A 25,713-nucleotide genomic window follows, 5' to 3' on the forward strand; every position below is an offset into this window, starting at 1 on the left:
ATGGGCGAAGGGAATTTCACCAAACTCCTCCAGAAAAGGTCGCTCCTCCGCTTCGTGCAGAAATATCAGCCCCTGGGAAGCGGCGAGCCGGAAGAGGAGGTGAGGATTGCCTGTGCCTCTTGCCTGGACCTGCTGGAATAGCTGGTGTCATTTGGGCTTCGCTTTGTGTGCCTCGCCTGCCGCGTCCCAGGGTAACTGGAGAGCGCTGCGCTCTGTGCGAGCCCGCTGGCCCCGGCAGCAGGGCCAGGGGCTGGGCGCTGTTTGCCAGGGTCAGCCAGCGATGGGGAGCCTTGTTCTATGCAGGAAAAGCTGAGGCCCGAGTCCTGCCCGGCAGCTTTGTTCCCTGCTCGGAGGAGGCTCCAAACTAAGGAAGAGAGTGGGAGAGCCCTGGAGTTGGTGGGAGCTCTCTGGGCACAGCAGGGGACAGGGAGAGCAGGGCCCCCTTGTCCCCAGGTACCCCTGCCACCAGTGCTGGCCACTGGCAGAGGGGCTGTCACCCTGGGGCTCTGACCCTCGGGCTCTCTCTCCTCTGTGCTGTTGCTGCACTCAGGGCTGGTAACCTGTGGCCAAGGAGGGTTTTGTCTTAGGTCAGCAGTGTCCATTTGGAAATATTGCTTTCCTTTCCTGAAAAATGCGGCACTGATGTCCCCTCCCTGCTCTCACTGCCTGTCCTGGGTGCAGATGGAGTGGCCAGTGCTGGTTTGGGTGACATATTTGCTGTTTTTCTTGGCTTTTCACCGCAAAATCTTCCTGTCTGGGATTATCTGGTTATTTGCTCAGCACAAGGTTTCCGTGGCTCAAGCCCCATTTTTTCTCCCACATGGCAGATTGGTTGTGTGCTCTGCCATGTGAACCCCATTTGTCTGATTCCTTCAGCACGTGGGGTTAGCCCTTACTCCCATCCCAACGAGCTCCACCCACACACTTGGAGACATTCATGCACTTTTCCTGACTGATTGAGGCCTTTCCCAAATATCATTTCAGCAAATCCCTTTTCTGAGCCTTGTCTGTCCAGTGTGGGGTGGGTCAGTGTTACAGGGAGAAGAAAATGAGATGCTGAACTCTTACCCTGTGCAGTGCATCGGGTGATGCTGCTCTGCACTGCTCAGCCAGAGCCCAAAATCCCAGGAAAAGATCTTGATGAGGTTACAGAAAGTCCCTGTAACCTGGCTTGGTGGGAAGCTGAGATTTCTGATTGCACATAGGCAGGAGGCCACTGGCAATTAGGCTGCACCATTTATGCTGTGCCAAAATAAATAGTGACATGTATTTACTTCCAAATCTAAACCCCTCCTGAATTTTAGCTCTGGTCCTTGCAGAGAGTGGTCTGTGTATAACAGGAGAGGGAGGTGAGGAGAGCACGGGGTAGGAAGTAGACAGCAGTGTAAAATGAAAATCAGAACTTGGTAAATCAAAAAGTTATTCTCAGAGTATGATTTAGGCTGGTAAATTACTAATTTTTCCCTTTCTTGGTGGCATTTTGATTCTTTATTTGAAAATAGCTGCAGAGCACTTTCAGCCTGATAAATATTTTGGTCAAAGCACTGTGCAGGGCTGTAAAGGTGTGATTCCAGGTGATCTGATGGGATTCTAGGCAGGATAAATGCCTAGAATGGGCTGGGAAAGAAAGCCCCAGTGCTGTCACTGTGGGGTGACAGCCAGCTCACCTGTGGCCATGGTGTTACCTGGAGATGGCAGAGCACTCACGTGGCACATCAAAGCACACACCCAGCCTGTGTCCAGACTCTGCTGTGCATGGTTTAACTCCTTTTCTGCAGTGCTCCGTTCAGAATCAGGGGGATTTTTGTGGGGCTGATTTACAGTTTGTGAGAATTGTGTGTTTCCTGCAGAAATCTGAAGAACAGGCAGATTTTTCTTCTGAGCATTCCAGTGTGTGTGCACATGCACAATCACACGTGCCTGTATGTGTGAAAGTGGGGGGAAAGCCTGGACACTGCTCCTTTGCATCCCCCATCCCCAGGGTCACCCCCAAGTGGACACAGTCCAGGGCAGGATTCCCAAGGGGCTGCAGCTGGGTGCTTCAAATCAGCTGTACTGGAAAACCTGTGGCCTTCTGAACAATCAAAGGGACTGTTTTGAAGTTTTTATCTGCAAGCAGGGGAATCAGATCTTTGTTTCATGTAAAAAAATATCGGAATTCTGTTGACAGATGTGCAACAGGGGAGTGGGAAATGGTGTGGAAGGTGCAGAAACCATGGTGGGAAAGGGCTGGGAGCTTGGATGGGGGAGCCCAGCAAGGGCAGGCTCTCCCCTGCAGGACTGAGGGTTGCTCTAGGCTGGATTTTGGATTCTGCCTGCACCCCTGGAGCGTGGGTCTTTTTGCCTGCCATGTCCGCCCCAAAAAAAATAAATGTAAAAGGCTTTGGAGAGAATGGTTTGATTTATTTATTGTGCTTTTGGCAGGGATAAAGTTGAATGTTTGGAAGGACTTCATGTAGACTAAATAACCCAGCCCACTCTGGACTGCAGTCCATTAACTGGTGCAAAGTAACCTAAGACAGAGAGAAGAATATGCAAAGCCTCAGCAGAGGCAGAGGTGGGGGGAAATCCCGAGAACTGATATTTTGGGCCGTTTGCCAGACTACACAAAAAGGGCTGTGTGCTCTGCAGAAAGCCCCATGCTCTCTTTCTTCCACATGGGCTGCTCAGCAGCACAATTGATGGATTGTTTTGGGATGAGGGATGCTCAAGTACCTCCAAGGTGGCTCCCAGCCACACCAGCTGCTCTTTACAGACTCCAGTATCTCTGATCTTGCAAAGCAATAGATAAACTGATAATTGTCCTTTTGTTGTTCCTTCCTGCCCTGCTGTATGGAGTCTGTGCTCTCCTGCAGAAAGGATAAAGGTTATAAATATAAATGGATATTGTGGATAACCCACATCTGCTTTGCAATGTAAATACAAAAGTGAATAATGCTCGAGGAGGGGTTTGTTTATGAAGGGATTTGCACAGAACACTGCCTAGTGCCCCACATCCATGGAGTGGGGTGGGATTGGGGCACAGGGGCTCTGCAGAGGCAGCACATGCAGAGGAGGAGGGAGATGAGGCCCCACTGATGCACTTCCAGCCTGTGCATTTCAGGGGCTGTTCAGGTGGGAAAAGCTGTGCCATGTGCAGGAGGGAAAATCCCTTACAGGTGTAGGATCAGCAGTGCAAGCTCTCTCATCCCAATAAAGCTGCTCCCGTCACAACAGGAGCAGGGAGCTGCCAGCATTCTAGAGGATCCACAGAGGGCTCAGACACATCCAGAGCCTTTGTCATGTATTTCCTCCACACCTTTCTGAAGGTAAACATTGCTGACAGAGCCAGGGGACTGCAGGAATGTTATCCTCGTGTCCGGGTCTCTTCCTGCCCTCCAGCTGCTTTCATTAAAATTTAAACCCCTGCAGGGCAGAGCTGTACCTTGATACCTGCGTGTGTCACCTGCAGCACAGAGGAGCCTGGAGAGGCCACATTAATCAGGATGGCAGTGAATTCAGGGATGTGTCTGTCCATGGCAGCCCTGTGTTTTCTTCCTACCAAATCTTTCCAGCTCCATTAGTGGCTCTTGGGATTTCAGTGTCTGGATGTCAACACAGTTAGAGGGAACTGATGAATTTGTACAGCCAGGACACCCGGACAGGGATATAAATCATGAGTTTTAAACATGGAAGGGGTATTTTTGAGATGTGGAAATAAGAGTGATGTCCAGTGCTCCCTAAAACGGGGAGCAGTACTGCAGCTTCTTGGGACAAAATGGGGTCACCAGCTTGGGGGAAATGTGGGAGCAGGAAAATCCATGGAGATCTTGGGCAAATTGCTGGGGGTTTGGAATGGTAGGTGATTCTTGGGACAAAACGGTTTCTAAATGAGCCCTGCCCAGACCAAGGAGTCCCAGCAGACTCCTGTGCTTTGCCATGGGGGCAGAGGGGTGCTGGCATCCCTCGTGTTGGCAGCTGAGCTGTGGGTCAGGAAATGGCCATAAAGAGGGGCTGCAGCAGGTGGGTATGGCTAAAGCCTGTCCCAGGAGCAGGGCTTAGAGATGCTCCAAGCTCTCCAGAAACCCCAGGACTAAAACAACTCTATGAGAGAACAGCCCAGGGCATATTCTGCATTTATGATTTTCTGCATTTATCTCAGACTTTAGATTGCAAAGCACTGGGTGTTCCTAGAAAGCTCCTGAGTATTCAAGGGAGGGCTGAGTCCCCAAAAAGCAGAGCAGGAGGATGAGCCAGACCTGAGTGCATCCCACAGCAAACATTCCAGGCTGCTGGGAGCCAGTGCCAAATGCCTGCCACGCTCTCTTGGAGCTCCTTTCTAAATGAACACACACTCCTGTGCTGTGTGAATGAGGGTAAAAGGGGATGGAGCTCCTGTCCCTTGGGAAGGGTGAGATTTCTCCTCTCTGTACTTAGCCTGCACAAATGGTCATGAAATGCCTTCATCGTGGGCCTGGCAGAGATTTTGGGAGTGCGTTTTAGAGAAGGAAATGAAGGAAATTGAAAGGGAAAGGATGGGGCAGGAAGGGTTTGGTTTATCCTGCTTGGAGGCAGCTGCAGAGGCAGTGATGGAGCAAAACAGCCCTGGGCACAGGAGGGGAGATTCTGCTTCTCCTTTGGGCTCACATTTCCAGCTCACGTTTTCAGTCCATTGATGATGTTTTTAGGAGGGGAAAGGTGTTTTCCTTGTTCTCACATCGAGGATGTGAGACACTGGCATGGGACACCTCACACAGCACAAACCTTTCCTCATCAGCACCATGAGCTTCTCTTTTTTGGTTGCCCAGCTCCTCACAGCCTCTCTCCCCCTACCAGAACGTGTCCCTGGCTTTGAGGCTGTGATCTGGGTTAATTAGAGCTGGTATTAAAGAGCTGAGATTTGGGAAGTGTGTAGGTGCCCAGCTTGGGTGAACACCAGGTTTGAAAGCCTCAAAGACTAAACTGCAACTCAATCAACCATACCTGTGAAAATGAACCAACTTTCATGAAAACAGAATCCCATAACAGTAAAAATCTACTTATTCTCATAAGAAAAATTTTAAAACCGTAAGAATTAACTACACCTGTAAAAACTATCCTAAATCATTAAAAAAACAATACAAACATACCTAAAGGAAAACACTTTATCAAACACATATCACTACTAACAAACTAACCAGTTAAATGAAATAACAACTAGTTACCAACCCATTAAACACAACACCCTTAGAAAACCCTATAAATTTAAGCTGTAGGTAATAAAAACACCTTCTTCACAATTTGAAAAAAGGATGTCTTGTCTCTAATGCCAAGTCACAGTGACAGGAAGGGAATGGGATTAAGGGAAGGAGCAAGGAGGTTAAAGCTGGAAAACTTTAATTAACACTGCTCTCACCTAACGATTGCTGATTGCTTCGTTGTGTTTACTCAGCCCCACGAGGAGTGTGAGCTGAAAATAATCGAGCAGGAGAAGGAGGTGGCAGTCCTGCCCCCGAAGGACGCCTGTAAATGCCACAAGGAGGACTTGGCAAGAGCTCTACATGTAAGGATTTGTCTTTGGGAATGTGGGATCTGCCCGGGGGAAGGGCCTGAGCTGCAAAATCAGTCTTTAATTGATTTACACACTCCTGGAGTGCCCCATTCCTCTCCCTTCTTGTGGGATGGATCCTCTCCTTGGCCAGGCTCGAGGGTCCCCACCATCAGGGAAAGCTTGGCTGTATTTTGGGTTCTGACCTCAGCATTTTTTTAATCCAGGCAGAACAGATTTTATCCCTTCTCATTTTGTTCCCTTTGAATTTTGTCAGGGTGTGTTTACTTTTATTTTCTCTTTAAATACACAGTGCAACCAGAAATTACTTATTTCTTTTACTATTTTAGATTTTTAATTTGTTATCTATGATATATAATTTCTCCCTTTTGGAAATACGCTTTTTTTTTTTTTTTAAATTAACTTATGCTTACTTTATGGGTTTCTGTGGCGGTTGATGGTAAAATTTTATAGTTTAACAAAAATACATATTTTAACAGAAAAACAACAGACAGATTTATTTTTCATATTTGGGACTGAGCCATGAAGATCTTGCCTAGTCTGCTTATAGGGGTTTGATATAAATTTGACATCATTTATATATAAATGTGATATAATTTGATGTAAACTATTTGACATAATTTGACATCAAGTTTTCTGTAGCTATAATGTGAAATGGCTGGGTTGGGTTTGGGGTTTTTTTTTTTGCCCTCTAGGTCGATTTACAGACTGGACTCTCTGAGTTTTCCGTGCTCCAGCGCCGCTCAAAGCACGGCTGGAATGAATTCTCAGTGGAGAACACAGAGCCAATATGGAAGAAATATCTGGACCAGGTAGGGATTTTCTGCACAGATCCTCATTTCTTGGCAAAAAAAACCAAAAACCTGGCTGGTTCTGAGCGTGTGTCTGCACTGAAATATTCAGGATTTCTACCTGCAGAGACTGAGCCTTGGAACAGGCTGTGCCCTGGGCACAGGAACTGCTCCTTCTCCTGGGAAAACCATTGTGAGGTTCCTCTGCAGCTCCCTGAGGGTGCAGATAACATCTTCAAACAGAAATGAACCTTTTTATCTCCACACAGCCCACAAATCAAACGCTGTACATCAGGGGAATGATTGCTGGAGCATATTTATTCCCTTTAAGGCGAGTGATAAAATTGTGAAAGGTTGGAGGGGAGCCAGTGGTAGCTGGAATGATGCTCAGATTTTGGCCATCCCTCCAGAAAAGGGGCAGCTGTGGAGCTCAGGGGAGCTTTAGGGGCTCTGTCAGTGATGCACCAGTGGCAGGTACATTCATAAGTGGTGCCATGTGCTGGTGACATCCACAATTTCCCCAAAAAGCCAGGCAGAAGGTGATGTTTGTTATCTTCTCTTTCTCCAGCTGAGTTATCCTTGGGTTTTGCTTTTATTAACTATTTCTCATCAGTATTTAATGTCTTTCACCTCCCTTTGAGAGCTTTTAACCAGACAAGAAGGGCCTTTTGTTCGTTTTTATTTTTCATTTTATTTTCATTTTCAACCTATGATTTGACTGATCTTCTTGCTTAGTTGATTCACAAGGATTCGAGTTTCTTTGAAAGACTTAATTTTTATTTCATGGTTTATCTCTTTTTTTAAAATATAATTTATATTCTTTAACCTTTTGGTAATCATCACTAGATCTCTCCGAGGATTTTTTTATTCCTGATAAAAAGTGAGGTGCTATTTTTTTTCTGCTCAGCCTTAAGAAGCATTTTCTCTCTCAAGGACACCAAAGGGATTTTTTGGTGCATCTCTGATCCCCCTGCAAGCTTTTGGTGCCTCTGGTCCTGCACCATTCACACCCTGCACTTGAGCACCAGCAGCCCCTTGCTGTGGCTTTTCCCAGCTGCTATTTTTGTAAACATCCCCTTTGCCTCGGTTTTCTAAAGACAAATGGAGGGACTTTCACCTTTGGATCCAGCCAGGAATAAATTTAAACCCTGGCTTTCCTGCTGAGAATCACCACACATCTGTTGCACCAAGCAGGCAGATTTATCTTTATCTATTTAATTCCTTTCCATCAATTCCCACAGGAGTTAAACAGAGCTGTAGTTTTTCTCAGGTAGGAAAAGGGGCCTCAAAATCTCTGTTTAAAAGTGAAACAAGTGAGCACCTGACTCCCACAGCCCTCGGTCCAGTGAAGATTTGAGCAGATTAATTAAAGAAAAAATGAGAAAGAAGAAGAAAGAAGATTTCTGGTATCAGATTCTAAAAAGACAGTAAAGTTTTTGTTTGTCCTTATTGTGCATCTAAGAAGCTTTTGGGATCAGCTCTGTGCCATGTGTCTGCAAAGGGGAGCACTGTCTGTGCAAAAAGGGGGAAACTGAGGGGGATTCATGTGTTTTGGTGTCAACTTTGTCCTGCTGGTCCCCAAGGCCACCCATCACCTGTGGGGCAGGAACTGCAGAAACCTGACCCCGAGGCAAGGAGGGTCAAAAAACCACACAGAAAACAAAACCCCAGCCTTCCTGACAGGGTCTGCAGCCAGCTCAGCTCCAGCACCTCTCCTCCCACATTTTTCTTGTTTCCTCAGTTCAAAAACCCCCTCATCCTCCTGCTGCTGGCCTCAGCTTTAGTCAGTGTCATCACCAAGGAGTACGAGGACGCTGCCAGCATCACCATGGTGGGTGTCACCTGTCCTTTGTCCCCATGGTGGGTGTCACCTGTCCTTTGTCCCCATGGTGGGTGTCACCTGTCCTTTATCCTCACAGTGGGTGTCACCTGTCCTTTGTCCCCATGGTGGGTGACACCTGTCCTGCATCTCCATGGTGGGTGTCACCTGTCTCCCATCCCCATGGTTGTCACCTGTCCTTTGTCCCCATGGTGGGTGTCACCTGTCCTTTATCTCCGTGGTGGGTGTCACCTGTCCTGCATCACCCTGGTGTGTGTCACCTGTCCCCCATCCCCACGGTGGTGACCCCTGTCCTGTCCCCAGCCCATCTCTCTGTGCCACACCTGTAACTGCCCTCTGCCCTCTGTTCTGTGCTCCCAGGCTGTGCTCATCGTGGTCACCGTGGCCTTCATCCAGGTGGGTTGTGCCGAGCTCTGCTCCGTGGCCATGGCTGGCAGGAAGGAGAGCAAAGAGACCCCTCCTGTAACTTGGCTTTCTTCTCCCTTCTCCTTTGAAAGGAATATCGCTCAGAAAAGTCTCTGGAAGAGCTCCACAAGCTGGTGCCCCCCGAGTGCAACTGGTGAGATGTGGCTGCAGCAGGGGGTCAGCAGGGAGTGGGGCTGAGAGGGCAGGACCAAAGGGAGAAGAAAATTATTCCAGGCTGTTGTGCACTTAATGAGAGCCTGGTCTCTGGAGGGGTGGCACCGTGAATAGGTGCAGCTCCAGGTCGCAGGGAAAGGGGATGAAATAATCAGTATTGATCAGAAATTATTAGAATTTTTGTTTAATTATTAGGAAAAAAATTAGAAAAATTAGAAATCGGGAGTAAGCACCTTGTGGAATTGAATAAATGTTAAGAGACAGGAGGGTCCCAGAAAAATCCTGCTCTACATCCCTGCAGCATCCTGCACATCCCTGTCTCCCCAGCAGGAAACACCTCATCTGAGTATATATTTTTTGCTTTAGGGTAGTTTTTCCCCCCAAGAGATGGGGACAAAGCAGCACCTGAGTGCAAGTGCAGGTGGGAGGGGGTTCCTGTCCTGCCTGGTGCTGCACACAGGTGTCAGGCACGGTCACAGCCAGGTGACAGCCCATGGAGCAGAGTGGATCAGACACCGCTTTCCCATGGCTTTGATGTTTGCTATCAGGGCTGGAAATTACAGGAAACCTTTTTCCTATTTATGTCTTTGCAAATCAGTTTCGTCACAGGCAACAGAAGTTGTGAGGCTCAGGGAAGTCTTGCCCTGCCAAAGAGGTGTGGGGTTTTCCTTTGGTCCAAAGTTCACCCTGCAGCTTACAAACCCCACGTTGGTTCTTTATTTACTTATGATATGACACCAGAAGCATCCAACTGCCTGGAAGGCTCCACTTTGAATGCAATAGTGGAATGCCAGGGGTAATTCTAGCTTTAAAAAGCCTCTTTTTAGGTTCAAGAATCTGCAATTCATTATTTGAAGCATGTAAGCACAACTTCTTATTGCTCCTCTATTGTATAAAGAATGTTTAAGTCACTTCTGAAATGTAAATCATCCATAACCTGCTCGTCTGTTTATGAATTAAAAGCGAGCCCAAACCGAACATAATCCTCTGCTCATTGCTATGAAGATTTTCTGTTCTTGTTTACATTGGAAGCTCTTTGGGGCAAGGCTTCTTGCTTTCTTGCCAGCCACATTCCCAAGCTTGCAGAAGGAATAAAAACCTCAAAGTCTGGTTCCTTTTCTTCTTTTTTTTTTTTTTTTTTCCATTTGCCTCGTGCAGCCTAAGGGAAGGAAAACTGCAGCACCTTCTAGCACGAGAGCTGGTGCCTGGAGACATCATCTACCTGTCTGTGGGTGACAGAGTTCCTGCAGACCTCAGGCTCATCGAGGTAAATCCAGCTGGAAACCAGCCTGCCTGGGAAATTCCTGGTCACAACAGTGCCACAAATGTGCCTTTTTAATTAGGTTACGGATCTGCTGGTGGATGAATCCAGTTTTACTGGAGAAGCTGAGCCTTGCAACAAGACTGATGGTGTCCTGCTGGAAGCTGGGGACATCACCACGCTGAGCAATGTGGTTTTCATGGGGACCCTGGTGCGATATGGGAAGGGAAAAGTGAGTCCTGACATCACTGATCATTAATTACAGATTGTTATGGTGTGGGCATGGAGTGACAGGAAAAGGTGAATGACAGAGGGCAGGTTAGGCTGGATATTAGGAAGGAATTGTGCCCTGGCAGGGTGGGCACCTGGCACAGGTACCCAGAGAAGCTGTGACTGCTCCTGGATCCCTGGAAGTTCCCAAGGCTGGGTTGGATGGGGCTTGGAGCAGCCTGGGACAGTGGAAGGTGTCCCTGCCCATGGATGGGGTGGAACAAGATGGGCTTAATGTCCCTTCCAACCCAAACCACTCTGGGATTCTCTGAGTTGGTTTGTTTTTGGGTTTTTTTGTGGTTTTTTTGGTTGGTTGGTTGGTTTTTTTCTGAGATTCTCTTGTTGTTGGTTTTTTGTTTTGGTTTGGGTTTTTTGTTTGTTTTTTTTTTCCTGGAGATTTTTTCACCTCCATCTCTCTTTTTCCCATTTTTCAGGGCGTGGTTATTGGCACAGGTGAAAATTCCCAGTTTGGTGAGGTGTTCAAGATGATGCAGGCTGAGGAGGTAACACAGTCCCTTGTCTGGGGAAATTTTGGATGTCCTGGATGAAAGTTTGTGGGCAGGAGCAGTCCCAGGAGTCAATGCACGGGGTTCAATTCTGCTTCTGCCACAAAACACCCGTGTGAGCGAGGGACACCAAAGTGTTTGAGAGAAGGACAGGACAGGACAGGCTCTGCCTCCTGGAGGGCTGAGGGTGGGAAAAGCCCAAAGCAACTGCAGGGACCGTGTATGGACAGCCAGGACTGTGTGGGTCACTTGTTCTGGGCTGACATCATCTCCTCATCCCACACAAGAACCAAAGAAAAACCAGGAATGTCTGATTTTTCCAGACTCCCAAGACACCTCTGCAGAAGAGCATGGACAGGCTGGGGAAGCAGCTCACCCTGTTCTCCTTTGGGATAATTGGTGAGTGGGATGCAAAGCTCACCCTTGCATGGCTGTGGGATCCCTCTCTTCCAAAAGCACTCCTGGCTCTGGGCTGCCTGGACTTTGGGGGTTCTGAAGGAGAGAATTGGGTGCCTCATTGCATTTTTAGCAGCTGAAACAGGTCAGAGATTTTTGAAACTCTTTTTTCAATCAGATCATTCCCCCCTCACCCCCAGGTTTGATAATGCTCATTGGCTGGCTGCAAGGGAAGCATCTCCTCAGCATGTTCACCATTGGAGTCAGGTGAGGACTGCAGAGCCCTTTTCTCTTTGATTTCTAATGAAATATCCCAAGGAATTTCCTGTTCAAAACAATGGGCATTTCACATATGAGAACTTGAGTAAAACCATTCATAAATACAGAATATTTAATATTTCATAAATATCTTACATAAATACATAATTTTCATGCAGTGGCAAAATTAATGTGAGCTTTAAACAGAGTGGAGGGAAACAAAACCAAGCTTGAGGGTTTATTTAATTTTGTAAACTGTTATATTGAAAATTACTGACATCTTCACCTCATCCTGCTGTGAATGTCCTTTCCTATCTGTGCTATGAATTTAGTGGGAGTGTACCAAGAGCAAATATTACTCCTTGCTATTCCTACTGGATTTGCATCTAAAAAAATGAATGCACATCACATACATCATTAAAAAGCATGCACAGCTTCTTAATCAAACACACAATAAAAAATGTCTTCCCAGTAGTGCCCATAAAACCTCTTAACTTGGTGTTGTCATGGCTCTAAAATAAATTCTTAGAAAAAGAAGTGTTCTATAGAAATTTTAAAAAATGCCAGGTGAGGAGACAACAGAGAAGCCAAACTGACTCAGAGTCACCTTCCTGGCTCCCAGGGGGATGTGGTGGCAAAGGAAAGTGGTTAATACTGAATTTTGGAGGGCAGATTATGGTTTTATAAGGTCTGCTGGATTACATTTTGCACATTCCTAGAAGCATTCAGATTTTCCCAAGGAATATCAAATACTGCATATACAGACTGTGGCTGGATGTTTCAGGTGTTGCAGGTTTTGATGGGGGGGATATTTGGGGAGCTGGTTCTGTCCCCCACATTGTGGGGTAAGAGAAGAGAGGCTGCACGTGGCCAGGAGCCAGTGGCTAACTGATGCCAAGCAATATTCAACCCCCATCCTCAGACACTTAAATAAATGAAATGAAATCCAGCCTCTAAATCCCTGCTTAGCCAGAAATTCCTGCTCTTTGGCAATGTAAAGAAGAGAAATAACTGCCCTGTCAAAATCATCCAGGAAAATGTGGAAGGGCTGGATGAATATCCTGCTTTTGTATTTGCAGTGTGCCAGCAGTCCCAGTGGTTACCCCCTTCATACCCTTAGGAGAACTCAGCCCTGGGAATGTCCCTTTGGCACCTTTGGGTCAGTACTCGTGGTTTGGCCCCCGTGTTGAGGCTGTTGTGTCTCTGCTGTCCCCAGCCTGGCCGTGGCTGCCATCCCTGAGGGTCTTCCCATCGTGGTCACTGTCACCCTGGTGCTGGGAGTGCTGCGCATGGCCAAGAAAAAGGTGATTGTGAAGAAGCTGCCCATAGTAGAAACCTTAGGTAAGGCTGCAAAGGGGCCTGCCAGGCTCCAAAATCTGAGCTGGAGCCTTGGTCTGATCCAGAAAAATAAATTTGGAATAGGCTCACTGGGACAGAGCAACCCACACAGAATCAAATACATTTTCTGCCCTGTGTTTCTCACCCTTTTTTCCTTATTTTGGTGGTATGAACACAGGCACATGCTTGGAATGGTGCAGCCCAGCCCATGGGGAGCAGAGCCCCTCTGCAGACACACATTGGGTTAAAATCTTTGTTTCTTCTTCCTCTCCATGCTGTGGGATCCTCCTGCAGATCCATCCTGTCCACTTCTTCAGCGTCTGGATAAAAAATTCTCTATCCCCTTCCTGCCAAATCAAGCTTGGCAGCATAAATAAAGCCATTATCCTTCTGCAGGCTGGGTGGCCACCTCCTTGCTATCCAAAAAATCACAGAGAGAGGGACAGAGGGGACCTCGAGAAGGCATCCAGCACATCCTCAGAGCTGCAGGGCACAAGGAACTGGGATGGAATTGTTCTTCCACCTCCCCTGATGTTTAATTTGTCCCTTCCTCCCAGGTGGCTGTACTCCAGGCTCTGCTGGGTCAGGGTAGCAGGGCTATGAAGGAGACACGGTGTCTAATTAGCACCACTCATTAAATGCACAACAAATACCAAGCCTGGTCCGTGCAGTTCCCAAAATCAGGCCAGGTTCTGCAGCTGAAACCTGTCCTCTTAGGAAACTCTGCTATTGTTTGAACTGCCCTTGTTTGTTCTGCAGTTAAGGAATCTTATCACCCTGATTTTATTGTCTCTGCCCTGACCCAGGACATCTGAAACAGCTTTTCCCTCTGAAGGAATTCGTTCTGGTAGGGCTGCACCCACAGAGGTGGAACTGCAGGTGCAGGGAAGGCACAGCCAAAACTGCCTGTGTGACTCCTGAAAAGGAGAAAAAACAATCCTTCTTTAATTATCAGTAACTAAAAATGAGGTATTGGAGGTCACAGCTTTGCTCTCTGCTAATCCTTCCAAAATGTGATTCATTTAATTGCAGCCCAATCTGCTTTATTTTCTATCCAGGCTTTTACCTGGAGGTCACTGTGCTCATGGGGTCTGTGCCTGAGCACTGTGATCATTCCAGAGCCAGGGAAGATATTCACACTCAGAAGGGAGCTGGAGCCTGATTCTTGTTTTGTATTCATTTCCCCCCTACTAGAGAGCAGAAACTATCTGGAAAGTCGTGCTCTGCTAATTGACCCTTTTGTAGTATTTTGTAAATGGGCTCTGGAAAAATGTGCTTTACTGGATCAGGACTACACAAAGCTGAGCAAAGGGGCAGTTTCTGCTCTTAGATGTTGATCTTTGAGTATTTTTTGTACCAGACTTGAACCCATCTCCTCTCACAGTCCCTTGGTGAGGCAGTGAAGGGCTGCTATTCCTGATTTAGAGCAGCAAGGCTTAATTGGCAGAGTGGGAATTGGGTCTGTGTTTTTGGAATAGAGCAGCCGTTCTGTTGTGTGATATTCCAACTCAGAAACGTTGACCAAGACAACGTGCCCCTCTTGAGGTGTCCCCTACCACATCTCACACCCACATGCTCACAATGCCCCTGTGTGCACTCAAATCCTTTCCTTCCCTGTTAGGAAGCTCATTCATGTCTTGATCTTTTCTGCCTTTCACCGGTGCAGTTTAAACAACGTTAGTGAAACTTGTTCTCCCTCTCAACCTCATTGCTGGGCTGCATTATTTACCAGTTCTGACTGAAACCACCCTGCCCCAGGTTGCTGCAATGTCATCTGCTCAGACAAGACAGGCACTCTGACTGCCAACGAGATGACAGTGACCCGGCTGGTGACCTCGGACGGCTGCCAGGCAGAGGTATGGAGCAGGGAGAGTATGGAGCAGGCAGAGGGATGGAGCAGAGAGAATATGGAGCAGGCAGAGGGATGGAGCAGAGAGAATATGGAGCAGGGAGAGGGATGGAGCAGAGAGAGTATGGAAGAGGGAGAGGGATGGAGCAGGGAGAGGGATGGAGCAGGGAGAGGGATGGAGCAGGGAGAGGGATGGAGCAGGGAGAGGGATGGAGCAGGGAGAGGGATGGAGCAGGGAGAGGGATGGAGCAGGGAGAGGATGGAGCAGGGAGAGGATGGAGCAAGGAGAGGTATGGAGCAGGGAGAGGGATGGATGAGTCAGAGGGATGGAGCAGGGAGAATATGGAGCAGGGAGAGTATGGAGCAGGCAGAGGGATGGAGCAGGGAGAGGGATGGATGAAGCAGGAATCCAGCCTTTCCTGCTGGAATTCAGCAGCACTGAATTTGCCTTTGGTTCACTCAGACCCAAACCAAGCAGTTTGTTGCACATCCCATAAGGAGAAGGGTTTTTTGCAGGTCTGGGTGGGGCTGAGGGTCCAAAAACTGCTCAGGTACCACAGAAATGTTCATTGGCATAACCTGCTGTTCCCTGCAATTACTGAAAATACTGAAACCTACCACTGACCCTTGCTGGTCCATCTCCTGGAGGAATATTTATTATAAGAGCAGCTTCATTCTCTGCTTGGTTCATTCCTCTCTGTGCAAAATGAGGGGAAATACAAAATGTGAGCAGAGGAGAGACAGGGCAGTCAGCAGGAGGGCAGGGCTTGACCAAACCCAGAGATGCCACTGCTGCCATCTCTCCCCTGAGCTGCAGGAGCCTTCTGGAATCATGGCAAACAAGTTCCCTATAGGACAAATTGACTCCTTCTGTCCCTAAAAAGCAAATTTAATGTGATATTGTCACTGTCTGCAGCCTTTCCTTTAAGTATTGCTTTGAGAGAGAAAGAAGAACCCCTGCACTCCTTCAAAATGAGAATTTTCTTGGGTGCAGCCTCCTGCACACATCTGCAGTCCAGTCCTGCCTGGAAAAAGGGAAATTTCCCATCTCTCTCTCCCTCCCTCAGGTCAGTGGGGTGGGCTACAATGGAGAAGGAAATGTTTATCTTCTGCCATCCAAGGAGATCCTTAAAGAATTTTCCAACATCTCCATTGGGAAACTCGTGGAGGCAAGTATAAATTATGAACCAGCTTATCCTAGTTACATTCCATTTTCTGTTGCACTAATAACTTTGGATAATTAGTGTGAAAAAAAAACCATTTTTGTGATTGTGAAATGGACTGTCTTGCTAAAAGATTCTCATGGAAAGACTGAGTGTGATGTAATTGCTGAAGCTTAGGAGTGAAAGGCAGTGATCATAAGACATTCAGGGAGAGACCAGAGCCAACAGCTTCATCAGTCAATGATATTCTGAATAAAAATACAATTCTAGCAGAAGACAGACCAATACATTTTACCATGTTCAGGTTTTTAATGTGCATAGTTTGTAGACATTAGCCAGCTACACAGTCAGTTTATAAATTTATTGTGAGGTTCTCTGGATTTTGTGTCATTTTTTTACATAAAAATTTGAACATTCAGTGAGTGTTTGGGTGGTGAAATGATTTAAGCTGGAATCTCAAATGGAGATTAGGTCCTGTTTTATTCATACTGCACATTAGAAACAATAGTTGGAGAGACTGAGCTTTCATTTTCATGATCTATCAAGCTCATTCGATGTATCTCATGTTTTCTTGATGTTAATTTACCCAAAGCATAATATTTTACCAAAATATCGGTGTATGTTATGGATTAAGTAGCTTTAGAAAACACAAGGACTGATCTCAAGTGATGCTGCTGTGGAGAAACCTTTTCCCAACACTTTTGGGCTCCTTTCATTCCCCAATCTTCCATCATTTCATTTAAAGAGATGAAAAAGCTGTGACTTGAGTAATGACAAGAATAGCCCGTGTGAACCTGTCCCTTCCTGCAGGCTGGCTGTGTGGTCAATAATGCCATCATCAGGAAAAACAGTGTGATAGGACAACCCACAGAAGGAGCCCTCATTGCCCTGGCAATGAAGGTAAGATCCTTAAAATCCAACATCTTCCTGCAATTCAAATAAAAAAATAAACGAAAGCTGGGTTGGTGGGGTCTGGCAGCAGAGTGAGGCTGCTTTAAATTCCCCAGGGTGGTTTCAGTCGTGCCTTGTGTCCTGTGCCCGAGGTCAGAGATGTTGCCTCCCCCAGTCAGCCTTTAGCCATGGACAAACACTTTCCTTGAGCTCCTGTGCTGACAGCAATCATTGCTTGGCTTGGTTAATCCTGCACTTAGGCTGGGTAATGCAATTATTCTGGGCTCAGACAGGACAGCCTTTTTTATATTTCCTGCACATGCCAATTAAGAGTCCAGGAGGAAGACAAGAGTTAAAAATGGGCAGGAACAGGCCAGGCCAGATTGCATGGCAGAGAGTCACCCTCAGTTTGGATCATCTGCTGGCTTTTACTTTTTCCTAGTCATGATTATATAAAACAAGATGTTTTTATGAATATTGCATTCACACTCCTGGGCAGAGCAGTGAAACACCTCTGGTTGTCACCTCATCAGTGTCACCCAGCCTGCTGCTTTCACCTCCAGCTTTTAAAGCTCATAAATCTAGCAGTGAAATCATTATTTTTATTTTTTTTTCTTTTTAAACAATGGCATTTCATTTCTTCAAATGCTGAACTAAACCTTCCTCTCGCTCTGGAATTCAGTAGCCAAGCAATAGCAGAATATGAGGGAGGTTGTCTTTCCCATTTTTAATGTTTTGCTTTGGTGGGAGCTGGGGACAAAGGTGATCAAAAGCAGCTTCCAGTCTCTCCCACTACAACTGGAACACCCACACACTCTGCTGGAGCAGGGATGTATTGATTTGGACTGAAAGGTTTTGTTGTGAATTGCTTTTTGAGTCTAATTCACCAGGAAATAATTCAAAACCACATCCACGACTGACCATTCTGTTATTTGCTATTTCTTTTCTTCTTTCAAGTAGAGTTGCTGGGAAATAACCCAGAAAAGAAACCCAGAAATCTGCTCATCCCATTGCTCTGCCAAAGATTTAAGGAATGGGCTTGATCCTCCTTTGACCCAAAGCCTCACAAAAAGCAGGGCAGTTCCCTAATTCTTTAAAAAAATATCAGGAATCAAGCTTCAAACTCCAATTTAATTTATCCCATATCAGGCACACCCAAAGGCAAAAATGCTTTGAAATAAGAATTTTGCTCTCCTCGTGTTTTCTCTTGAGCTCTGTGGTATCTGTCAGCCTGGAAGGACACAGTGAACAGTGAACCCTCGTGATATGGAAAATATATCCAGGTTTTGGCAATGCCCAGCCTCACAGTGCTCTTTTTGTTTTACCTTGCTTCAGATGGAATTAGCTGACATAAAGGACATTTATGTAAGAAAGAAGGAAATTCCATTCAGCTCCGAGCAGAAGTGGATGGCTGTGAAATGCACACTGAAAAATCAGGTAAAGCAAACAGAGGCAGGGGCTGGTTTCGTGTTTCTAATTGTGCACCTCAACAAAGGGCATGAAATGGTATCTCTTCAGCAAATAAGGTTTTCAGGAGTTAACTATGTCAGGAGAAAACTGAACAAACCTCAAAATTCCCAGCTTGGGTGGATTTTTAGCTCATAAAACTGTGTTTGAATGGGAGGAGGGAGTAGTTCTCCTACATTGGTTTGAGCAGGAAAACAAAAGCTTTTCAGAGATAACTGACAGGGAGGGAGAGGTCTGGTGTTTGGGAGAAAAGATTGGCCCTTTTAAACTGGGTTAAGGAGCTCATTTTGGCTGATATTATGCTCTGGTTTAAAAAAATCACCAACCTTTTCATTACCATGCTGTCTGTGAGGGCTGAACGTGAAAAATGGCCAGAGCAAAAATATCCCATCCTATCCATAATATATGCTCCTGGGCATCTCTTGAAACAGGTAAAAGAGGACACAGGATCTTTTCCACCTACAAACAAAGATTTATTCATTTAAAATGTGCTCCTTTTTTTGTTTTTTGGGTTTTTTTTTGGATAAAGTGTACTCTCTCCTTGCTTTAAAGGATCAGGAAGATATTTACTTTATGAAAGGAGCATTTGAGGAAGTGATCCAGCACTGCACTCTGTACAACAGTGGTGGCATCTCGCTGTCACTCACACCCCAGCAGAAAGCCCTCTACCAGCAGGAAGAGAAGAGAATGGGCTCCTCAGGACTTCGAGGTCAGTCCTCTCTGCCCATCTCATCCATGTTTAGGCCAGCCTGTCTGCCCTAAAACTTTCCTGCTCTGTTGTGGTTGGGATGGGCAGAGGCTCAGTCCTCACAGAATTCCAGAATGGTTTGGGTTGAAGGGATTTGAAAGCTCATCCCATTCCACCCCTGCCATGGCAGGGACACCTTCCACTGTCCCAGGCTGCTCCAAGCCCTGTCCAGCCTGGCCTTGGACACTGCCAGGGATCCAGGGCAGCCACAGCTCCTCTAGGTACCCTCACAGGGAAGAATTTATTCCTAATCTCCAATCGAAATCTCCCCTGTTTCAGTTTAAAGCCCTCAGTTCTCAGCATCACTTTCATGATCTCTTCTCAACGCTTGTCTTAGGTCTGCTAACTGTTTTTTGGGGTTTTTTTCTGGGTTCAAATTAGTGAGGTTGAAAGGAACTGAAAATCAGCACTGGGAATGTGAATGTTTCTCTTCCATGGAGTGCTATGAGTGTCTGGGATAAGCACTGGAGATCTTTGTGCTGGGCCTGACCTAAGCACTGCTCTGCCAAGGTTTGCTTTTGGAGAAGACAGCAAGAAGAAGCCACTTTGAAAGGAGTTCCACACATGGATTTGGGCGCTGAGATTTCTGTTTGAAGCTCGGTTAAATCCTTTGTTAGGCCCAAATCTCCTGATCCCAGCTGCCTGTCAGTGCACAGCCCACAGGAGGGTTACACACGTGTCACCTCCTCCATCACCCCAAACATCCCCTCAGAGCATCCCAGGCTTCCTCACAGCAGCACAGACCCCATTCCCGGGCTGTAAGGAGATGAGAACAAGCCTTGGCAGCTGGATCTGGAGGATGCTGTGGTTGATGTACAGATTCTCCCACCCCGTGTCCTGTGGTTAGGAACTCCTGTGCAGCACTTCATTTACAATATCCAAATCATCTGCCCTTGTGGCAATGGCAAATTACTGCTCTGAAGGGAAGTGATTAACTCAGGCAGCTGCTGCAGCTTTTGATTCCATCATCAAAGCACCATTGACATGAGCCCCTGGCAAAATATCCTTGAGTGATTTCAGAGTGATTGAATGATAACGGGTGTGCACCAAGAACAGAGACAAAATGTTCAGAGCCTGAATGTTTACACGATGGGAGTCTCACTGGTTTAACTGAATTTACATTTCACATTTTTAGGTTTTTAAAAAAGTGTAAGTTTTTGCAGGAATGCTATTGTTTAGCTTAGTAGTTTAATAGTGTCTGGTTTAACATAACACTGTCCAGATTTAATCCGTCTGCATTTAGGGAAGACATGGGAGGCAGCTTAAAATTAGAAAGAAAGAAATCCTAAGAGAAACATGTCAAACAGAAATGCTCTCATTCAGAGAAACTGTTATTTAGTGGACTGATTTTTTGTGTCTATACAAGATCTAATTGTAATGACCAAAGATCTGCTTTTATTGACTTTTTCTGCTGGAAAACAGGCAATCTAATATGTTCTCTAAATATTCCTTTCAGAGCACAGAAATACATCCTTGACAATTTACTTTTGTCCTCTTTTTTCTCCTCTCTGTTACTAGTACTAGCTCTGGCTTCAGGTCCAGAACTTGGCAAACTAACATTTCTAGGTCTGGTTGGAATAATTGATCCCCCAAGGGCTGGAGTGAGAGAAGCTGTTCAAGTCCTGTTTGAGTCTGGAGTGTCAGTGAAGATGATCACTGGAGATGCCCTGGAAACTGCTGTGGCTATAGGTACCAAACTCTGCTGCTTTCCTGGGGGTCTGTGCTATGGCTGTCACATCAGGCAAGTGCTTTATCCCTTAATAATCAACTTCAGCATCGTTTTTGTGTCTGCAGTAGAGGCTTTAAAGGTCACTGAGTTTTTGCTTTTCCATTGAAACAAACATTAGATGGAGTATAGAGCAGCTACGAACTCTGGGTCAAATTCCAGTAAATTAATTCTACTATTTTAGCATCAGAAATGACAAAATTTCAGTGTAAGGCTCTTAAAAGACACAGATAGCGTTGCTAGGATTATAGAATCCACTAATATTTAGAGTGTGAGTATCTCTTTTTTTTTGCAGGACAGAATATTGATCTCTGCAATGGGAAGCTGAAAGCCATGTCTGGGGAAGAGCTGGACCAACTGGCAGAGGCAGAGCTCTCCTCCACTGTCCAAGATGTAATGGCTTTGATTACATTAAAAAGCCTATTTCCAATAGCTTCCATCTAATACGAGATTATATTTTGTCTTTTGTTTTGTTTTGTTTTGTTTTTCAGGTTTCCATTTTCTTCAGAACAAGTCCAAAGCACAAACTAAAAATAATAAAGGTACTAAGAGCCTCTGAAATTCATGGTACACCTCACAAAAACAAGGGGGAGGGAGCCTCAGTTCTCTGCATGATCTGCTCTTCCCCAGCAGCATCAGCTCAAACTAAAGGACTGTAAAACCCCAGCCAGAGCATTGGCACTGTTTCTCTGAAGGTATTAGCTGTGGAATTGGACTTGATGATCCTTGTGGGTCCTTTCCAATTCAGGATATTCTATGATTTGATGATTTTTCTTGCAATTCTGGGCTTGGGCACACAAAAAAAAAAAAACAACCCAGTGAGGTATTAGCAACTATAACATCAGAAGAATTATTTCTGAGGGTTTTATTCCCCTTTTCTAACTTCTGCTGGAGTTGTGAGATTCCCTATACTCCTGAAAAAAACAACCTCCTTATTTTTGGTTCTGTCCTCGGTGTGGTGCTGGGTCTGTTTTGCCCTCAAACCGAGCTGATCATTCCATACAAAAAGACCAAAGCAAATAGCACAAACCCTTTGGGATTGCCCACGTGGCTTGTTTATGTTCTTGGCTTGATATGTCGTGGGCTGTCCCCTCTCACAGGCCTTGCAGAGGGCTGGTGCCGTGGTGTCCATGACAGGGGACGGTGTCAACGACGCCGTGGCGCTGAAATCCGCGGATATCGGGATCGCCATGGGGCAGGCGGGCACGGACGTCAGCAAAGAGGCTGCCAACATGATCCTGGTGGATGATGACTTCTCAAAAGTCATGTAGGTCTAGAGACTTTCTTGCTCTTCGGCTGTCTTCTGGCTGTGCAGTGCAGCAAGCCTGTGGTGTGAGGAATGGAAGTGGAGAGCCCCAGGGTGGCTCTGGCTCCTCTTTAGCTGCACACATGGCAAGTGTGTGTTGTTCCTTCCAAGTGGTGCTGACCAAGCCACCTTTCACCTGAAAGCCCATTGCTGTAACTAACTGGGCATCTGAGAGCACCTAGAATTCTGGGTAGAACAGAGCTTTGGTTGGTCAAAATTTGGACTCGACGATCCTGGGGGAGTTTTCCAACTTTTATGATTGTACCTCATGCTCTGCCTCAGGAAGCTCAGAGGAAAAGCAGAATTTGCAATGCTCTGTTGGTTGATAACAAGAGAGAGGGTGGGCAGGGTACAGTGAGTGTATAAATAGGTCCCAGGTCTGCTTTATGAACCAAAACCTGGCCATGTGACCCAGATTTGCAGATCTACTCGTTGATAAAAGAATTATACATGAGAAGCTGCATTGACAACCTCCTCCTGAGCTGGGCTCTGAATTTCCACTGAAATAAGGGCTACCAAAGACAATTTGTGTTTTGAGTGTCACAGGGAGCTCAGTGTAAAACAGTGCTCTTGACTTAATAAACTCCTCTCTCCCTTCCAGGAATGCAATAGAAGAGGGAAAGGGAATATTTTACAACATAAAAAATTTTGTCCGGTTCCAGTTGAGCACGTAAGTTCCTGTTCACTTCAGCTCCTGTGAAAGCACCTTGGGGGTGAGGCCCTGCAGAATAATGTTCTGTGCTTTGCAGGAGTATTTCAGCTTTGAGCCTAATTACCCTGTCAACTGTGCTCAACCTACCAAATCCACTCAATGCTATGCAGATCTTATGGATCAACATCATCATGGATGGGCCACCAGCACAGAGGTATGGAAGAGGAAGAGTCTAGTGAGCAAAATAATTTTGGCTTTAACATCTCTGAATTAGGCCTAGGAACACAAACTGTTGTGATTCCTCAGCAGTCATCATCAGTGGTTCAATAAGCTGCACTTATTATATTATTATATATTATTATGTTCCCTCCTGCCCTTTCAAAAAGCACTTCACATTTACTTGAGGTTTTCTGTATTTTCCTGTTTTACAGTGGAATCACTTACCCATTCCATTCTGTGGCTAGGAATGGCCTCTTATCCTGAAAGCATCACCTGCTGGTGGAATGGCCAGGGAATAGCGGGGATATGCCCCAAAATCACAAGACTTAGGAACCTCATCCAACTGCTAATTACAAGTACAGCTAAATACTTATATTTTGCACATTATGCACACTCTCACAGTTGGCTCTCACTCTGGGGTGGGACACTGGTCTGATGATCTAATATTATTTTAGCAGCTCAATATGCAGAAAAGACCTTTGGTATCAGTGTCATGGAGAAATTTGGGCCTTATGTGACCTTGCTTGAATATTCATGCTATACTCCAAAGAATTGCATCCTCCAGCTCTATCCTGGTTTCTCAGGATGTCCAGTTTGGGCCCTCCTGCATTAATTAACACATCTCTCTGCTTCTCTTGGAGGCAGCTTGGGGGTTGAACCTGTTGACAGGGACACCATCAAGCAGCCCCCCCGGTGCATCACAGACACCATCCTCAGCAAATCCCTGATCCTGAAAATCTTCATGTCAGCACTCATCATCATCAGTGGAACCCTCTTTGTGTTCTGGAAGGAGGTGAGGGAGATCTGCACTCAGATCTTGTTTCCATCAGGGCGGGTGGAGCACAAAGTGAGGGCAGTTTCTGAAGGACATGAGAAGGATTTTCTGGAATCCATCCCATGGGCAAGGATCAGTGTGGGCAGAGGGCTGAGAAAGCAGGGTCAGCTCCCAGCTCTGCCCCTGCCTCCCTCTGCTACCTCTAATTTGGTCTTTCCAATCTAGAATGGAAACCTCTTACTTGATGTGGCATCAGTACTTTAAGGGACTTTTCAACTCTAGCTTTCCATTTTCCCAGCAGAAAATGCCAAGTACAATGGATTGCTGTTGGTACTTTAAGTTTCAGTAAGTTAATTCAGAATGTTCTTTACTCAAAGCCCACATCAGTTTAAGAATTTAAAATACAGTTGATAAGATCATAAACTTTAAAATTAGCAGAGAGAACTGAATGCTACACATAATAGCTAGAACTAGATTTACTCCTTTGTTTTACTACTCTTTGATTTGACTGGGCTCATTTAAAGAGAACATTTAATTCTTCTATTGAATTGGCATATTTTTGTAAGGTTAAACTAACCCCTGATTTTTTTGCGTGCTTCCAGAATCCAAAAGGGGGCATAACTCCCCGAACCACAACGATGACTTTTACCTGTTTTGTGTTTTTTGACCTCTTCAACGCCCTGACATGTCGCTCTCAGGTGAGATGGCTCTGTCAGCACTAATTTCTTGTCTCAAATCACAAACATAAACATTAGAATACCAGCACTTTGCATAGTAAGGGCTTTTTAAATGTTATTTAAAGCAGTATGATTTTTATCAACTTTATATATAGATAAAATTGTCCATCACGGTCCAAGTGCAACTACACTTTCAATGACGCAGCTCTAAATGTTTATGTAACTTAAAAAGTAATGGAGATGAGATGTAAAGAAACAGGTTGACATTTAGCTCCAACAGAGATTGGAAAAAGTTACTTTTATTTTTTTTCTCCCTTTTCTAGACAAAATTGATATTTGAAATTGGCTTCTTCCGAAACCGCATGTTCCTGTATTCCGTGCTTGGGTCGTTTTTGGGACAGCTGGCTGTTATCTACATCCCTCCACTACAAAAGATCTTCCAGACAGAGAATTTAGGAGTGTTAGGTAAGTTGCAAAATAAATAAAGGTTTGTTTTGTATTTCATTGAAGTGACTTTGGAAAGCAGATGCCATTCCCAGTTTGCTCTGTGAGCTCCCAACATGTCACTGGTAGGGGAAATCAACCACAGCTCCTGACGCTGTGTATTTACAGAGCTGTGCCCAAACAGGATAGTATTTCATATTATCCCAGCTTAGATTCTGAATTTTGATTTGCTGCACATAAATGCAAGTAAATGGAGACATGCCCAGGTTTTCTGGCTCTGTATGATGATATTTCTCGGATTATGCAGACACTCTCTGTGGAAAGAGCTGGGTTAAACTTCAGTTTCCCAGCTGAAATGCAACACAGATTTTAATTTAAATCGGCAAATTGCACCCTACCACACCGTGTTACATCTACATCAGGCTGTTGTCCTAAGCAGGGGGAAGGGATCCCAAATGATTCCTGTTTCCACCCTCCAAGGGGACTGTCCCAGCTGTGGGTGGCTCTTGTCTGCTGCAGTGGGGTCCCTAATTCTCAGCTGGCAAGGGCACAGCGAGGCCACGTACCCAGGGGTTCTCCAGCCCAATTCCCAGCTGCAGGAAGGCCCTGGGCTGGGATTCCTGCCCAGCTGAGCTCAGCTGCACTCTCTGCTCTCCCAGACCTGCTGTTCCTCACCGGCCTGGCTTCCTCAGTGTTCGTCGTGTCCGAGCTCGTCAAGCTGTGTGAAAAGCGCTGCTGCCACCCAAAGCACACAAAGGGATGTCACAACTGACTGAGACTGCTCTAAACCACACTTGGAACGGAGCTGTGATGCTGGATAACCCCAATCCATCCTTCCTGAAGGTACTCAAGTGCATCTGTACCAACAGTCCTTACACCAGAGACTCTTCTACCCACTCCACGTGAGCTGGAAACCTCCAGAGTAGCTCCTGGTTTAAACCAAGAGCAGGTATATTTTTATAACACTGATCTGTATTCCAGAAGGCTGTGCTAGTCCCAGACAAAAGAGTTTCACACCTGTACAGAAAAA

The 25,713-nt window shown here is 45.9% G+C and overlaps 1 protein-coding gene across 1 annotated transcript; it reads left to right on the top strand.

Moving 5' to 3' along the window:
* On the top strand, positions 1-25,689 carry ATP2C2 (ATPase secretory pathway Ca2+ transporting 2). Its single transcript, XM_014874466.2, has 27 exons — positions 1-99; positions 5,411-5,521; positions 6,223-6,339; positions 8,060-8,149; positions 8,519-8,554; positions 8,656-8,717; positions 9,896-10,004; positions 10,081-10,230; positions 10,703-10,771; positions 11,098-11,173; positions 11,371-11,437; positions 12,645-12,769; positions 14,525-14,622; positions 15,683-15,784; positions 16,589-16,678; positions 18,005-18,106; positions 18,689-18,845; positions 20,403-20,573; positions 20,906-21,003; positions 21,102-21,152; positions 21,711-21,877; positions 22,518-22,586; positions 22,666-22,782; positions 23,433-23,580; positions 24,165-24,260; positions 24,563-24,704; positions 25,343-25,689. Exons 1-27 carry the CDS (start codon positions 1-3, stop codon positions 25,453-25,455), a joined length of 2,832 nt encoding a protein of 943 aa, XP_014729952.2. The 3' UTR covers positions 25,456-25,689.
* Positions 25,690-25,713: the final 24 nt, after the last annotated feature.

This window comes from Sturnus vulgaris, chromosome 12 (genome assembly GCF_052056855.1).
Source record: "Sturnus vulgaris isolate bStuVul1 chromosome 12, bStuVul1.hap1, whole genome shotgun sequence".
Classification (NCBI taxonomy): Eukaryota; Metazoa; Chordata; class Aves; order Passeriformes; family Sturnidae; genus Sturnus; species Sturnus vulgaris.